The 16,923-nt window shown below is 56.0% G+C and overlaps 1 protein-coding gene across 10 annotated transcripts in view; it reads left to right on the top strand.

Annotated features, from left to right (window-relative positions):
• Ncor2 (nuclear receptor corepressor 2) overlaps nucleotides 1-16,923 on the top strand; it is a 157,721-nt gene that overhangs the window by 124,543 nt on the left and 16,255 nt on the right. For 5 of the 10 annotated variants that reach the window (XM_057765917.1, XM_057765920.1, XM_057765918.1 and 2 more), the window contains 11 exons: nucleotides 726-1,332; nucleotides 6,555-6,675; nucleotides 7,435-7,606; nucleotides 10,354-10,518; nucleotides 11,381-11,517; nucleotides 11,965-12,067; nucleotides 12,187-12,291; nucleotides 12,435-12,532; nucleotides 14,490-14,640; nucleotides 16,165-16,305; nucleotides 16,602-16,682. In XM_057765917.1, coding sequence (XP_057621900.1) covers nucleotides 726-1,332; nucleotides 6,555-6,675; nucleotides 7,435-7,606; nucleotides 10,354-10,518; nucleotides 11,381-11,517; nucleotides 11,965-12,067; nucleotides 12,187-12,291; nucleotides 12,435-12,532; nucleotides 14,490-14,640; nucleotides 16,165-16,305; nucleotides 16,602-16,682 — 1,881 coding nt within the window. The remainder of the gene's footprint in view (nucleotides 1-725; nucleotides 1,333-6,554; nucleotides 6,676-7,434; nucleotides 7,607-10,353; nucleotides 10,519-11,380; nucleotides 11,518-11,964; nucleotides 12,068-12,186; nucleotides 12,292-12,434; nucleotides 12,533-14,489; nucleotides 14,641-16,164; nucleotides 16,306-16,601; nucleotides 16,683-16,923) is intronic. The other 5 variants (XM_057765914.1, XM_057765911.1, XM_057765919.1 and 2 more) reach the window with 2 other exon arrangements.

The following is a 16,923-nucleotide window of genomic DNA, read 5'->3' on the forward strand; positions in this document are numbered from 1 at the left end:
TCCTGCTCTCTTGGGTTTGCTCCAGGTTCTTTTCCCTGTTCTGTCCCCAGCCTTGTTTCCAGGTGTCTGTTTTACAGAAAATGGAGGGACACGAGACCCAAAGATGAGGAAAGCTATGGAGTCAGGGCTGCAGCTGGGTCTCTGGTGCTTTAGTCCAACATGCATGTACACACACACACACACACAGTGTGGAAAACCCATGGAGCAGGAGCAGTGGGCATGCTCCTTCGGGGGCGTTCCTATGCAATGGTCTTGTATTGCGCTTATGTTGTCAGCCATGCTGTGATGGACTTACGGTCCCTGGCCTATACAGTTGCTCTCTGGCCTCCATGGCCATTTGGTTCCCTGTCCTGTGGATGGGAAAACTGAAGCTTGAGAGAAGCCCTGAGTTTCCCATGGGAGTACCAAAAGTTGGGCCCTGAGCCGAATGGAGGTCAGATTATGTCTTCAGACCCAGATGAAGGCCTGTTTTGAGGCTGTCCTTGGACTGGCCCTGTAGGGGCACTGGCTACTGGAGAGACCAGGGGTTGGGTTGGCCAGTCTATGAACAGAGGAAGGAGAAGCTGAAGTTGCAGGCTGGGCAGCCCGGGAAGGATTGTTAGGGATGTGGGAGAGACAAGGCTCACCTAGGTGTATAGGAACCCGGGGCTGTTCTGGTGTTCTTTGGGAGTACTGTCACCTCCCCCATCGCAGTTCATCCCCCTCTGCTTTTCCTCTGCATATAGCCGCTGTCAACAACAGCTCTGATACCGAGAGTGTCCCTTCCCCACGCATGGAGGCTACCAAGGACACTGGGCAAAATGGGCCCAAGCCCACCAACACTGAATCATTGCCTGCTACCACCCAGCCACCTGTCCCTCCACCAGAAGAACCTGCAACGGCCCCCACTGAGCCCTGCCCAGCCCCTGACACCAGTAGTCCACCATCCCCAGTAGCTCCCCCGTCACCTGCCGCACCCTCAGCTGCTGTTCCCGAGGATGAACAAGAAGACCAGGTGGCTGCAGTTCCTCAGACAGAGGATGCCAAGGAGCAGAAATCTGAGGGTGAAGAGGTGATCGATGTGGGAAAAGCAGAGGAGCCCGAGGCCCCTGAGGAGCCGCCGAGGAGTGTGAAGAGTGACCACAAGGAGGAGGCTGAGGAGGAGCCCGAGGACAAGGACAAGGGCACAGAGGCTGTCGAGGCTGTGTCTGAGCCACCACTCAAGGTGGAAGAGGCTGGAAGCAAGGCTGCTGCAACCAAGGGTTCCAGCTCGGGTGCCCCCCAGGACAGTGACTCCAGTGCCACCTGCAGCGCTGATGAGGTGGACGAGCCTGAGGGAGGTGAAAAGGGCAGGTGAGAACCTTGGGCAGTCCTCGCTGTGAGCTTTGGTCCTTGTATGTTCTGCCAACACAGGGAGCACCCCCATCTGCCAAGACAACGCAGGGAGCACCCCCATCTGCCAAGACAACACAGGTGGCCCTGCCTGCCTTGAAGTCTGTGGCTGGTTTGTGGGGGCCAACATGAGACTGAGACCAGAAGTAGAGGTGTCTTAGTCACTATCATATAGCTACGAAGAGGCAGCATGACCAAGGCAACTCTCAGAACAGAACATATTTAATTGGGGGCTTGATTACAGTTTTAGGGGTATGGTCCATATTGTCCATCAAGGTGGGGATCATGACAGTGAGCATGGCAGGCATGGTGCTGGAGAAGTAGTTGAGCGCTTCATCCTTCTCCATAGGCAGACAGACAGACACACACACACACACACACACACACACACACACACACACAGACTTGATACTAAGCCTGAACCTGGCTCAGCTTTTGGAACCTTAAAGCCCACCCCCAGTGACACACTTCCTCTAACAAGGCCACACCTCCTTCTAATCCTTTCCAGTAGGAACACTCCTTGAGAATTAAGCAGTCAAGCTTTGAATACGAGTCTATGGAAACCATTCTTATTCAGACCAACACCAGGGAATTCATTTTAGAAGGGAGCACTGGAAGGAAGACCTGTTTGGGGTACGCTGGAGCTGAGATCTAGCAGTGAGGTGGCCATGGAAGGCTCAGGGGGAGAATGTGTTAGTGGTGGTGTTGGTGTCCACCAGCTGTGAACCGGACCTGGTGGCTGGAAGAATCAGTAATGGAGGCAGAAGGTCCACGTCCAGGTGTCTTGAGAATTACCCATCCAGCATCTTTCACTGCTGATGGTTCCCTGGAGTCCTTGGCTTATAGACACATCACTCTGATCCCAGCCGCCTCTGTCCAAATTCCTACTTCCTTCAAGGATGCCAGTCTCTCTCTGATGACATCAGCATAGCTGCCCAACAAGGTCTCATGCACAGGGCCCTGGGTTAGGTCTGGGACATAGGGAGGGACCCAGTTCTTCCCTTCTGTGGCGGGAACAGTTGATGCAAAGGCCCGGGGTAGGAGCCAGCCAGGTGCATGCAGGATCATGCGAACCAGGTCCTCCAGTGATGGCAGAGAAGATGCCAGTGGTAGGGGCAGTGATTAACATGATCCCATCAAGGGTCCAGACACTGGAGGCCCCTGACCATGAAGTGATAACAGGTCTTTGGGGAGCATTCTGATTGGATCCTCCCTGCCCCAGGGGCACCGTGTTTTAGGTGGGACCATCTGGGCACTCAAGGGCAGGCCTGGAACCCTTCCCTGATCACATTTGGATAGCCCCACCCGCCTCTGGGCAGCTGCAGGAGATGTTTTGTGATGAGGCAGTGTGCTCTGTTTATTTTGACTGCAAACAGCAAAGTCTGTTTTCTCTTCTCTTAAGTCTCTGAAAAATTCCGGCAAAGCAAAGGAGGAGACCATGACCTTCAGACCGGCCCACACAGGGCCTTTCCTGCTTCCCCTGGCTCTCCTTTCCCCTTGGGACTGGTAGATCTGAAGTGGATGCTTTGTGGGCCTTACGTGTTCCCCGAGGACTCCACTGGTAGGGCCCACATACAGCAGATGGGCAACAGATGGTCAGCAGAAGCTGACCGGCGGGTTTCTGAGTGCCCAGTGTCCTGTCAGGCACAGGGGGGGACACATGGCCCTGTGTCAGCTTCGGTACCACCAGGGTCTCTACTGAGGTGAGAGTGCCACAAAGCCACAGGTGGCACCAGCATCCTCCTCCAGTGTCTGGATGGTAGGCTCATAGGCTACAGAGCTGGGCCTGGGGGCGCCACCCTGAATACTAGCCTCCTCCTCAGACTTGTCTAGGCCCTGGTTAGGCTGGTGCTCCCTCAGTTCCAGTCCCGTCTCCGGTAGCACCAGCCAGTAGTGGCCTTTCCTCCCTTTCTGGTGCTTGGTGGCTTTCTTGCTTGCTGTTTAACTTCCGGGCTGGAACTCAGGACACCTGGCTAGTCAGGCCCTGTGGGACCTACAGTCCGCTGCCCTGGGGCTCACCTGTGCTCTCAGGGAGCAGCTAGACTTCCTGGCTAGAAGCTTACCACCGGTCCTTCACCAGCCACGCCATGGGGGGTCAGGGATGGCAGGAGAAATGAAAGCATCAGTGGCCCACCAGCCTGGGCTGCTGTCTGTAAACTCCGGGTGAGCCCGTCCGGCCTGACTCGGGCTCCTCTGGGAGAGCTTGGCCTGGAGTTTGCCAGGAGGATTGGATTGCAGTCCCCTCACCTCCAGAGGAGGAGCCTGGTGCTTTCCAGCAGGGTTTGGCCTTGGAAAGCACTCCGCCCCCGCCCAGCTCGCTTTCCCCACCTGCAGTAGGCACAGTTGTATCCCGAGAGTTGCTTTGTTGTCCGACCCTGGACCCAGGGGCCAGGCCTGTGGTGTTTAGTGCAGCGTGTACTGGGCGGCTCCTGAAGGTACCGGACACAGGACTAGCAGGGCCCTAGTTACCGAGTGCTCGGTGCTGGTGAGGCTGGTGAGGTGAGAAGAAAGGATGGTGTGTGAGAGTCTTCTGAAGGAGGAAGCGCTTGCAGGTGGTCATTGGTCTTAGTGAAGTGTGGAGGGGAAGCCATCTGAGCACAGGAGAGCCAGCACAAAGGCCCTGTGCCATCTGAGCCAATGTTCAGTGGTTTCACAGAGCCCTGGAGTTTTTGTCTCAGGGACAGAAATTGTCAGAGCTCTTTTTTTTTTTTTTTTTTTTTAAAGATTTATTACTTTCAGTTATGTGCCCATTTGTAGTATATGCATGAGAAGGCCAGAGGTCATCTGATCCCTGGAGCCAGAGTTACAGGCAGTTGTAAGCCCCCTGACATGGGTTCTGGGAATCAAACTTCAGTCAAGAGCAGTGCACCACCGAGCCATTTCTCCTGCCTGTGTATTTATGTGTGTCTGTACACCGGCCTGAGCATATGTGTACCACATTCATGCAGGCACCACAGAGGACAGTGACCAGAAGAGGGCATGGAATCTTCTGGTGCTGAATTGAGGCCTGTTAGGAGCTGGGTGCTGGGGCCCAAACCCTGCTTCTCTGAGCTATCTCTCCAGCTCTGGGATAGTGTTCTAGCTTTATGCCTTCCTGGAGAGAATGGGGAAACTGAGGCACGTGGTTCCGGTAGAGAAAGCCTTGGCTCCCAGGCACATACTAGCATCACAGCTTGCGCCTCTGCAGAGATGGATTTACACACACACTGAGGTCCAGGTTTCAGCCAGCACTGGAACTTGGAACTGTTTTCTACTTGTACACAGATGGAGGGGGCACGGTGCTCCCCAGATTTTACCACTCCTGGGAAACAAGGGCCGCGTCGTGGTGGTCCCCTCCATCATAGCCCACCTTCCTCTTTGTAGCCCCAGAAAGCTGTGACAGCGTGCTCAACAGCATGCCACGTAGAGCACACAGTCCTGCAACACTGGTGTTTTCAGTGTCTCAGTGTCACTACGGACCAGGCCATCGCCCGAGAGGACAGCCGACCCCCTTCCCAGCTGTGGTGTCCACTGATGCTCTGGTCCAGTGTCCTCTGAAGGGAACAGGATGTGGCCACTGTGTCTGGCCTCTCTTGCCCTGTGTTTTGGGGGTTCTTCTGTTGGGGGATGAGGGTCAGGGCTCCGTGATTTAGATGGCTCCAGTCTGTGCATATCTGTGTGGCTTAAGCAGTTTGTCAGGTACACTCATGAGTGGGTTGCTCTGGGGTGCGTGTCTTCATTCCTCTTGAGTATGGTTTAGCTCAGTGTGGATTCAGTGGGTGTAGCCTTGATTTTGTTTTTTGTGTTTTGTAAGTGGGTCACACTACGTAGCCCAGGTTGGCCTTGAGCTTGTAGAATCTTCTGCCCAGACTCCCCAGTGCTGGGATGATAGGTGTCTTGCCACCATACTCAGTCTGGGCATGACCTTTAGAGGAGTTGGCCATTCATCTTCCTAAGCCGGTGCAGTATTTTATTTTAGTTTAAGTTTACCAAAGCTGGCCATTAAAATGGCTAGGCACAACTGGGTGGTGGTGGCACACACTTTTAATCCCGGTACTCAGGTGGCAGAGGCTGGCAGATGTCTGAGTTCAAGGACAGCCTGGTCTACAAAGAAATTCCAGGACAGCCAGGGCTGTTAAACAGAGAAACCCTGTTTCGAAATACCAAGTGGGGGGTAGGGGCATGGCTAGGGACAAGTGAATGATGGGATATCAGGATATGCTGGTAAATATCAGGGTGGAGCCAGATGTGACAGGGACCAAGTGTCTGGTGAAGACAGCAGCAGAGGAGCCCCTGCCATGGGTGTGGACAGGTGGGACAGGAGGGCTGGAGGACTCAGGGTGACCTGTTCTTCCTGTCCCCCGTTTGCCTCAGGCAGCTTCAGCAGGCGTCATCCTGTCTGCTCTCCCCGCTTGGCTGAGCGTGTGGCAGATGCGGGCAGTAGGCTGCTACCCGCAGGGCCTGTCACATGCGTGTCCTGTCACAGCAGAGCCTGTGCCCCTCCATCTGTGGACGACAGCATGCTCTCCTCTGCTTTGCCCCCTGCGGCTCTAACCATGCCCCAGCTGTCAGCAGTTCTCACCCCAAAGGCTGAAGTTCTTGCTGTGTGTCTTCATGTGGCTGGAGTCAGGCTAGCCACAGTACCCAGGGGCACACAGACCGTAGTGCTTTCAAGGACCCACCCCAGATTTGTCCTCTGTCCCAATTCTAGGGCTGTAGCCCATAGCTCAGCCCCCATCACTGGACAGGACTGAGCCCAGAGCCATACTTGGGCCCAGCAGACACAGGCTCCAATTAGTGGCGTCCTCAGCCCCTTCACAGGGCCCAGCCTGCTCTGGGTTTGGGACGAGAATAATCTCCAGGGAATCTCTCAGTGTCCCTCCACCCTGATCCGGTTGAGTCTGTGTCCTTCTGGCCACTCCCTGAGGGCCCCTGTGGCCTAGGCGCCCGTTAGGACTTTTCAGCTGTCTCTTTGCCCCAAGGCCACGTTGGAACAGTGGTGTGTGGGGGCCAGAGGAGTGTTGCTGCCCAGCAGTGTATGCTGACGGGGCACCCGGACCTCGGCTAAGGGCCTCGCTGGCGGGCCCCACCTTCTAGAACTCAAAGGAGAAGCCATGGAGGCAGGACAGCCCCTTTTCCCAGGAAGGCCCTCTGAGAGCCTGTGGCTGATGCTCCAGCCTGACCTGACGCTTGTCCCTCCCCAGGCTGCTGTCACCAAGGCCCAGCCTCCTTACCCCAGCCGGCGATCCCCGGTCCAGTACCTCGCCCCAGAAGCCGCTGGACCTGAAGCAGCTGAAGCAGCGAGCGGCCGCCATCCCCCCCATTGTGAGTGAACCCTGCATCCAGGTAGCCCACTTTGACCTTGACTTCTGTGTGCTCAGTAGTGTGGGTGGGAGCTCTTCCCAGGCCAGGGGCTCCCAGAGATGGGACTCTAGACACAGGACTCTTGGTAGGGTAGGGAGGCTGGGAAGAGATGGGATCGATCGGGAAGGCTAATCTGATCAGTCGCCCTCCAGAGAGGTTCTCCCACATCCCAGGCAGGCAGCTGTTGCCAGCAAGCCCCCAGACCCCAACAACACCTCAGCCAACTAATGCCCTGGCTCTGTCAGGTCTGTCTTTGCGGCCTTTGGAAACGTGCCATTTTCCAAAGGCACTTGGCTGACTGTAGTCTCTTCGGCCATTTCCCTTTTGAGATTTTAGGCTTGGCCTTTCTGTTGAAGGCAGGAGTTCATGGAGATCCAAGCTGGCCTGTCTGTTAGGCATTTTGATGTTGGACATGTGTGCCGGGTCTCACTGCTAGCCCCCCCCCCCAAAAAAAAGCCCACATGGCCGTTTCTTACTCCAGATTCCCAATGATGTAAGGTGTGTCAGGTAGAGTGGGCTCTGGGCAGATGAAACAGGCCCTTCTTTGGTGGTGGTGACCCCTATATCTGATGTTAAGACTCTTTCTGCCTCCACATGGAGACTTTAAGGATGTGGCTGCCTTTCTGTACCCGGCTTTCGTGCTGGCCGTACATGGCCACTCCCTAACCTGTCAGCCTCTGACATGGGGCTAGGATGTTCATGCCTGCCCTATACCCCCAGCAGGTCACCAAGGTCCATGAACCCCCTCGGGAGGACACAGTACCCCCAAAGCCAGCTCCCCCTGTGCCTCCACCCACGCAACACCTACAGCCAGAGGGTGACGTGTCTCAGCAGTCGGGAGGAAGTCCACGTGGCAAGAGCCGGAGCCCGGTACCTCCTCCCGAGAAAGAGGGTGAGTGTTGAACATGGTCGGCGAGAGTGAGGACAGCCCTCTCTCTACTCAGCTCCCGTGACTGTGCGGGCCAGGCTGCGGAGGCACATAGATAAGGTAGCACATCACAGGGCTTAGCCACAAGCTCCAGAAACAGCTTGGGCTGGGGGCTCTTGAGAAACCAGAGTCAGTCTAGTGCTGGTGGCTCCTGATATGTGTGTGTGTGCACGCATGTACATATGCACATGTGAACATATTTGTAGCCAGCTTCTCCTTGGTGTGAATCAGTTTGCATGTGATCTTTGGGCTCCCTGAGGGAACCGTGGGGATCTCTGTCCTGGAACAAGAGCAAGCAGGGCTGACCTGAGCTGGACTGGCTAGACTCCCTGGCTAACACATGGCTTGCCCACTGTCCACACCCCTTCATCTTCAGCACATAACTATAGAGCCTTTCATACAAGGAGTGGTGGTATCCACCAGGGCTCCGTGGCGCTTAGACGTTGTACTAGCGTTGTCAGAGGGAGGTAAAGTCACTGCCTAAGCTGGCGGTGGCAGGCATGAGAAACAAGTGGGGCAGGCCATGGGCAGGACAGTCTGGGCTGTCCAGCAAGGATCTGGCAAGGCAAGGCGGGGGTAGGGGATGACGGGAAAAGATCCTTCAGGGCCTTAGAATTGCTGAAGGAGGTTGTGGCTGGCAGAAGAGTCAGAGAGAAATGGGGTCTAGACTGTGTGGCTACGGTTGAGAATGGCTTTGAGCAACTGTGCTTGGGTGGGGGGGTTCGGCAGCATCTGATTAGGGTTTTTTTGGGGGAAAAAAATCGGTGCCTGCTTTCTTGTTGAGAAAGCGCGGAAGGGAGTAGGGCAGGGGTGGGAGGCAGGCTAAAGCACTCCTCCCAACAGCTCTGGGGCAGCCTGGACGTGACAGGTGGCCTTGGACGTGGGAGGAAGGGGAGGCTTGCGTTTGTTCCTGAGGCCAAGCCAGCGGGATGTAATGATGACCCATGGGGTATGAGGACAGAGGTATCTGTCTGTTTGGAGCTGGGGCCGGAACACACTACAGTGACCGGTGGGTTTTAAGGGGCTAAGTGGTGTAGAACACAGTGTGTTGTGAGAAGCCAGCCAGACTCAAAATGTCAACCTGGAGTGGCAGTAGGGGGAGGGGAGACACACTGGTCTGACTCAGGCCAGGCAGCTGTGGCAGAGTAGGGCTGAAGCCACCCAGGGCCAGTCAGGTCCTGCTGAGTTGGGACCCCAGACCCTGGGAAAACAGCCAGCAGCCCATGGTCCCTGAGGCTGGTTCTGGGCCCATCCATGGGGCCAAGGCTGCCTTGTTTCCTAGGCGCCTCCCTGGGGAACATTGCACCTGGCGGCAGGCTCTGTCTCTCCGTGTCTGGCCATAGCTCTGCTCCCCAGGGGACATATGAACCCAACATTCAGGAAGCCAGCTTTCTCTGTCCTGGCTCCAGCAGGGAACCTCCAGGCCAGGAAGGTCCCTCGGGATCCCTAGGCCCTGCTGGAGGAACAGGTTGTCCATCCTGGCTCTTAGCCAGCTGCCTGCATTGACTGGGTCTGACCCCATTTCCCTCCAGCCTGAGATTTCATCTCTGTCCCCTAGCTCTTCAGAGCCAAGCTAGACAGGGCAGCCAAGGTGCATAGGGAGCCAGGACACCAAGTGTTTGAACTTCCTGATGGTAGAGGATGTGAATCCCCTGCCAATTCTTCTGTAGCCATCACCTCCCAGGGCTTGAGTTCAAGGGGAGTTCAACCTTCCCTAAGGGGAGATTTGGGCCGCAACACTGGGACTTCTGCTTTTGCCACATCTTACCTTCAGTATAATCTAGGATTATGTGGGGGTAGGTCCGCCACAGTTTCTGAGTGGGTTGTGATTCCCAGAATGTATCCAACTAGGGCTTGCAGTTTAGAACAGATTGTAGCTAACATGAGAGCTTGTGGAGCCTCGGTGAGTGCTGACCTGACTCTGAGCATCCAGGACCCAAGAGTCACAGGCTACGTCCGTGACAGGCACAGGTCTTGGGCTGCCGCCAGCTGCCTGCGTTCCCAGCTCTCCCCGGCACTCAGCAGCTAGGGCCTCAGGAGGGTGATGGGACAAACTGACTGTGTCATCCTGTAGAATGCTACCTTTCGCTGCTGTTTGTCGTCACGCGAGTTTCAGTTGACTGGAGAGGTCTCTTCGGTCACTGGTCTCGGTCTGGTTGCTCACTGTCCCCTGTATGCACCCATACAGGTTATCAGTGCCTGGCTGGGGCGCAGCCCAGTGACTAGCATATAGTAGATGGCTGGGATGCGGACCAGTGGTCAGCTGGAGCGGCTGCGGCAGCCACCTCCATTGCCGTCCCTGATGAGCAAGCCTGACCCACCACCTTGGTCCTGTGCACCCAGCTGGTGGCATTTGCTGGGAGCCCTAAAGCAAAGATTAGCCCTCTTTCACCGGGCCTCTGGTGTGCCTCTTCAGCTCTGCTGTGGGTGATAACTCTGTGGATGGAGATGGCCGAAGTAGTGAGTGCCACCCTGCCTGAGGGGTCTGACAAGCCCTCTTGCCTGGCACAGATGGATTATCAATCCCAGAGCCCTGTGGCCCATGCAGTGAGCCAGTCCCATACCAAGCAAGTGTCATGGGGACATGCATGGCAGCACACCTGCCCTACTGTGCCCCTGTGGCTTGGAGTCCTGTCATAGCTGGCCAGTGGGGCCGCAAGGCACAAGGATGGCAGAGCATTCCCTGACTGCCTACCTCCTCCCTCTCTCAGCAGAGAAACCCTCCTTCTTTCCTGCCTTCCCCACTGAAGGGCCAAAGCTATCTACTGAGCCCCCACGCTGGACATCGGGCCTGCCCTTCCCCATCCCTCCACGGGAGGTGATCAAGACTTCCCCGCACATCCCAGACCCCTCTGCCTTCTCCTACACGCCTCCCGGTGAGTAGTGACACCGCTAATTGTGTCTCTGCAGTCAGTGGCAACCAGCTCTTAGCATTGGCACAGGACTGCATAGTGAAGGGTCCTAGTCAGATGAGAGCAGGTTGAAGATTTGGCCTGCTCAGTACTGGGAAGCCGGGGACCCCCTGAGACTTGGGAAAGCTACCATACTATCTGTGATGACCATAGGGAGCCATGGGAGGTGCTTGAGCTGGCAACGGGGAGGCCTAGCATGGGAGATACTTTCCACCAGTGACTGAGCCTGAGGGCATTGGTGGGAGGGTGGGGGTGGCCTTGGTTGACATGCCCTGAGAACAGTTGGAGAGCCTCACTACCATGAAAAGGAACCCGGCCACAAAGATCAGCATCAGCAGGGGCGAGCCCAGGTAGAGCTGACCCTGAAGGATGAGTGTACCAAGGGAGATCGGAGAGTAGAACAGGCATGCCCGGCAAGAAGAATAACATCTGCAAAAGGCCAGAAAGAGTAGAGGCACTTGGCACCAGATCAAGCTGTCACAGCAGAGTCACCATCCAGCCAGCCTAGGGACTCCCAGTAATATGCCCCTGAAATCCGTGCTGTAGGTGACTCTCCTAGAGGCTGTGGGGAGCCATCGTAGGCTCATGGCGTAGGGAGGGGATGGTCTGGTCTGCTGGTTTTGGAAAAGCCCCTTTGACCCCTGTAAGGAGGCGAATCCTAGGGAAGGAGTGGAAATGCAGTGCTGGCTTAGAGGCCTGGATGTGGAATGGGAGGTGGGGGTGGTGCGGGTGTGGAGGGACAGTCTAGGACTTTAGGGTTCCAGTGGAGGGCTCGGGTCACTGAACCAGAAGCATGTGGAGGTGTAAACTTAATGTTTCCTTGCAGGTCACCCACTGCCTCTGAACCTCCACGATAGTGTCCGGCCCGTCCTACCACGTCCCCCCATCTCTAACCCCCCACCCCTCATCTCCTCTGCCAAGCATCCCGGCGTACTTGAGAGGCAGCTAGGTGCCATCTCCCAGGTGAGTGCCTCTTGGGCCGGGCCTCCTTATCATTGGGAGCTTTCAAGCCATGGTGCTGGGTGGTGACTGGCACTCGGGCCTGCTGCTTAGGCCAGCCGATGGGGCTGTCTAGATCTAAGGCTGTGCATTCCACTGTTTGGCCTCAGGCAAGTGACTCAGCATCTCTGGGTCTCAGTTCACCCTGTTAAGTGGAGAGCTGTAGCTGCAGCAGGCTGTAGAGTGTCGTGTGGTAAGCTTTGATCGCCTTTGCGGCCTGCCTGCCCTCGCCGCACACACATGCAAAGCATTCACATTGTGTCCTTTATGTGAGCATCACGGTGTTGGTCTGTCCGCAGCCCTGTACCTGAGAGGGCCAGAGCCATGTCCCTGACATGTATATCCTCAGGTCCTAGGCAGGTCTCTCCCTGAGTCTGAGTCTGGCTGTGACCTGTTCCCTTGCCCTGGCAGGGAATGTCTGTGCAGCTTCGAGTGCCCCACTCAGAGCATGCCAAGGCCCCCATGGGCCCTCTCACCATGGGGCTGCCTCTTGCTGTGGACCCTAAGAAGCTGGGTGAGTGCCCATGACCCTTTGGCTCCTGTGACCTCTGCTGAGGGGTGGGCAGTCTTGGCCTGGGGAATCTGGTGGAAGGGGCAGCCTGAGACTTCTGTGTACTGTCTCCCCGCCCCCAGCCCCATTCAGTGGAGTGAAGCAGGAACAGCTGTCCCCACGGGGTCAGACTGGGCCACCTGAGAGTCTGGGAGTCCCCACTGCTCAGGAGACCTCTGTGCTGAGAGGTAAGACCCAGCCAACCATCTTCAGCTCCTAGAGAGCCCAAAAGCCCACCTCATGGCTGTCTCCTCACCCTTGAGACACTGAAGGGGATAGTTGGGTGACTTTCAGACTTGGGACCCTAAGAGCTGTGTCTTTCATTTTCCAGGGACAGCACTGGGCTCCACCACCAGTGGGAGCATCACCAAGGGCCTCCCCAGTACCCGGGCCGCAGACGGCCCCAGCTACCGTGGTTCTATCACCCACGTAGGTGCTGGGGGCAGGGTGGTGCAGGCAGGGAGAACGGATTGGGATGGGATGGGATGATCTCTGAGCAGATGAGAGATGCTGGACTGAATGGCCGCTGTGCGGGGGGTGGGGGGACAGGTCTAGGGAGATAAACAGAACAAATATCACGTCTCAGGCAGTTAGGTGCGGTAGAAACCAACCACAGATAGGGATACAGGCAGGGTGACCAGAGTGTCAGGAGTCACAAATCAGTGAAGTGCCTGGACTCAGAAAGTCCCCAGGGCCAGGAAGAGTCCAGTGATGTCAGCTAGCATGGCCAGAAGAAGCACATGAAGTAGGGTCAGCAGCTGACTCCTGGCATATCACGTGGTGGGAGGTACCAGACGTAGTACCACTGGGCGTGGTCAAGCACACCCCCTCAGAGGGCTTCCAGCCTCAAGGCTGCCCACCATAGTGTCCTTTCAACTCAATACCAGGACAGACTTTGATGCCCCAGGCTTCCCCTAGAGTCTGTTCGGAAATCATGGGCTTTTGAAGGCAAAGAGCAGAAGCTGGGGGGCAAAACTTCAGCCATATGCTCTGGCACCAGTGACCCTCCCTGACTCAGTTTTCCCTCTGACAAAAATATTATCACCAGGAGAGTTATTCCAAGGAGGTCATAGGTCAGCAAGGTCACAAGGTCAGCATGCAGAACTTCCAGGCCAGGTCAGAGGGTGCTGGCTCTCGAAGGCTGGAGACCCTTTCCACTGATTAAAGGGAGTGAGATGTGTGCTCTGGCGCCTGTCTGTTTGGGACAGAGTCAGTGCAAAGGTGTTGATACGACCCACATGGGGGGCAGGTAGAGACTCTGCACCCTGCTGTTGTCTGGCTACCCTGGAGCCCAAGGTCATGCTGTCCCATGTCCTGCTCAGCTCCCAGGATTGTGCTCAGGTCTTGGAGCAGGCTGAGTGGGTCATGGTGGCTCCCCAAGTTCTTTGGATTTTGTCCAGTTGACTCTGCAGAACAGAACCATGGTCTGTCTGTATTTCTGTCCTCAGAGGCCAGTCCCGCCATGCTTGGAGCCCCCAGACAGCAGAGCCTCCCTTTTCTCCAGAGCCTGTCTGGGTTTTTTCTTAACATACACCTGGCTTGGCAAGCACCCATCAGATGCTTTAGAAAACCAGGCTCCGGGTAAAGGCTCCTAGAATCAGCCCATCCTGCTCCTACCCCATGGGGACTACTTAGCAGGAGAGAGCTCACGATTTGGGGGCACTCTGTTGGGGTCTCTGAGAATCAAACCAGAGTCCTCGTTACGTGGATATCAACGAGTTCTCAGAAAAGCGAAGTGACCTGTTAACAGGTCTGGCTCCAGAGCTACACCAGTGACCCCGTTCATGTTCACAGAAGTCACCTAAGGTGGATCCTACCCCACGAGAGTGAATTTTGTTGGTTTGACACTTCTGGTGGGGAGCTTACCTGCTCTGAATCAGTGTTTTTTAGTTGGTCAAACTTGTCCTCAGGGACACCAGGTGGCATCTAGGGTAGACAGAGGGTGCAGGAGTATTGAGTCAATAGCAGCTGGCAGTTCTAGGCTGGGAAAAGGTTCCTGAGTGATCCTAACTGCTCCATACCTTGGTTTCCATATCTGAAGTAGATAGAGTAATAGCATCTAGCCTGATGTGGTGGCTCAGACCTGTCGTCCCAGCTCTCAGAAAGCTGAGGCAGGAGGATGGTGCATTCCAGGCTAACCTGAACTATAGAAAGAGAGACCTTGTCTCTATGAAGCAGTGTAATACTATTGATAGCGTCTGTGGGAGGGTGTTCACAACAGCAACGGCGCTGGCACTAGGAAGCCAGTGACCAGGGACGCCAGCATCAGTGCTGAGTGAGGTTCTGGTCTCAGTGTTCTGCCGCATGCTTCGCAGGGTGGCGGAGTGGGTGGTGGGTGGTGAGAGTCACCCACAGATCTGGGTACTCACCTCTCTTCTCCCTGTAGGGCACGCCAGCTGATGTCCTTTACAAGGGAACCATCAGCAGGATCGTCGGGGAGGACAGCCCGAGTCGCCTTGACCGGGCACGAGAGGACACCCTGCCCAAAGGCCATGTCATTTATGAGGGCAAGAAGGGCCACGTTCTGTCCTATGAAGGTCAGTACAGACCACAGATAGCCATGAGGCAGTGGTAGTTAGGTGGGGTGGCTGTGCCTGTCCCCCTTTCTTTCCATTTCCAGGCTCTCTGTTTTCAAGACAGACATACCAAAGAGACTGGGAACAAGAACACATCAGACAGTACCTGTGTGCCAGCTCAGGATGCCCCTGCAAGGGCTATGCTGGAAACCCAGTGTTGGTTAGGAGGCATGAAGATGGGACACCAGATGCATCCCCAGACAGCCAGTTGTGGCATGTCCACACTTAGTTGAGAGGCAGAGGTCCTGGCAGGCAGGGTGGAAGGCAGGCGGGTGCCTTTGGAGCTGGCGCTATGCTACTCTAGGTAGGCTTCACAGGTTGAGGAGATAGATATACTTCCATATGAGGAGATAGTACTGGCCCTGGAGGGCCAAGGCAGCCCTGGTTATCGAGGAACTGTGGGGCTTGTAGAGGTATCTTTAGACACAGGTAGAGCTAAGGTAACACCGGGAAGCAGTTAGGGAGTGACTTCCTGTCCTGCAGGTATACCACCCAGGTCAGGGCTGGCCTTGGTGGCTTCCCCTGATGTAGGCTGGGAAAGCTGGGAGCAGTTTTAAGAGCCATGACAGAGAAAACCTGTGGCAGAGCTGTGACACACTGCTCTCTAGCCATACAAAGAGACCAGTACAGCCCGAGAGTTGAACCTGTGCCTGAGGAAGCATCTCCCAATGGCTAGGTACCCATCCCCTGTACTACCAACTGCAGGCCTGGGACCTGCCAGCTTCTCTATTCTTGAGCCCCACAGCCTCTTAGTCCTGGAGGTACAAGTGGGCCCGTGTGGCTTTGGTACCTGCCTGTGGAGCACAGTCTTGGGACAAGGACTGCAGTGCCAGCTGCATGTCCTGCTGACAGCCCCTGGTGATGATAGAGCTGTCTGACAAGAGGTCCTAGCCCAAGCCCTGAGTCACAGCTTAGGAGCCTCCACAGCCTCAGATTGTGACCTAGCCTGTCTGTGTGGAGATTTGGATGCCCTCTGTCCTTTCAGGACCCAGTGGGTCTGAAGCAGTTCAGAGTGCTTCTTCTCTTTTCTCTCCTGCCCCAGCTGCCAGCCCTCTCCTTGTGACCTCCCGTGGCTCAGAATGTCCAAGTTACTAAAGCAAAGCCACACACTGCTGGGCATGCTAGTGTAAAATGGCTTCACGTGGTCCTTGAGCCAGGGGTTCACACACATCTGTGCACACGCAGCTACACAGAAGCTTATGGGGGCTTCCTTGTGTACACAAACTGTGTTGATGTGTTTTTGTTAATGTGAGGATACACCCATGGGCACAGATGCACACCCACCAACACAACAGGGGGCCGCACCGCCCTGCTCTCAGTTTTCAATTGAGCTGGTTCGAGGGTCTCATAGGCTCAGCCAGCCTGCCTCCCAGCAGTGGGATGGCAGGGCCTCCTCCTTGCTCTACCTGTTTGCAGGCCAAACCCCATGCCTATGGTGCCAGCACCCTACAGCCACCCCACACTTTATGTTCTTTCTGGTCCCAGGTGGTATGTCCGTGTCACAGTGCTCCAAGGAGGACGGCAGGAGCAGCTCGGGTCCCCCCCATGAAACTGCTGCCCCTAAGCGCACGTATGATATGATGGAGGGCCGTGTGGGCAGGGCCATCACCTCAGCCAGCATCGAGGGTAAGTGGCCTGCTGTAGTAGCTCACTGGTAGTGGCTCACCAGGGCCAGGTGCTGTCCTGGGAGCTTCCCAGACACCCAGGCTGGAGTGGAAAGGGAGGTGACATCTCGACATTCCTGGAGGGAGTCTCTCGATGTTGGCCCAGTGTTGACAGAGAAACTGAGACTCCGCCTAGAGTAGTACAGGGCCAGGGAAAGGGACGCTTACCTGCTGGGTCTTATGTCATGAGGGAGGAGACTGGTTGGTGACCCCCAGCCCTCTGGACACCTTTGGTAACACCATCCCTGCCCTCCCCAGGACTCATGGGCCGTGCCATCCCCGAGCAGCACAGCCCCCATCTCAAGGAGCAGCATCACATCCGAGGCTCCATCACACAAGGTACACCCCCACCCCTACCCCTGCCCCTTGGTGCAATTCTGTCCTCAGGGTGATAGAGGCTAGGAGTTTGGGAACAGGGAACGCCCCTCCCCCATGCATGTGGAGAGGCTCAGACTGAATGGCTCTTCAGCTCATGTCTCTGTGATGAGCCTCACGGTGTGGTTTCAGTTAGTGCCCTCACTTCATATGAAGAAACAGGCTCAGAGAAGTCAGTATGTATACCCAAGGTCACACAGAAAAA

Source organism: Chionomys nivalis, chromosome 3, assembly GCF_950005125.1.
Source record: "Chionomys nivalis chromosome 3, mChiNiv1.1, whole genome shotgun sequence".
NCBI classification, from domain to species: Eukaryota; Metazoa; Chordata; class Mammalia; order Rodentia; family Cricetidae; genus Chionomys; species Chionomys nivalis.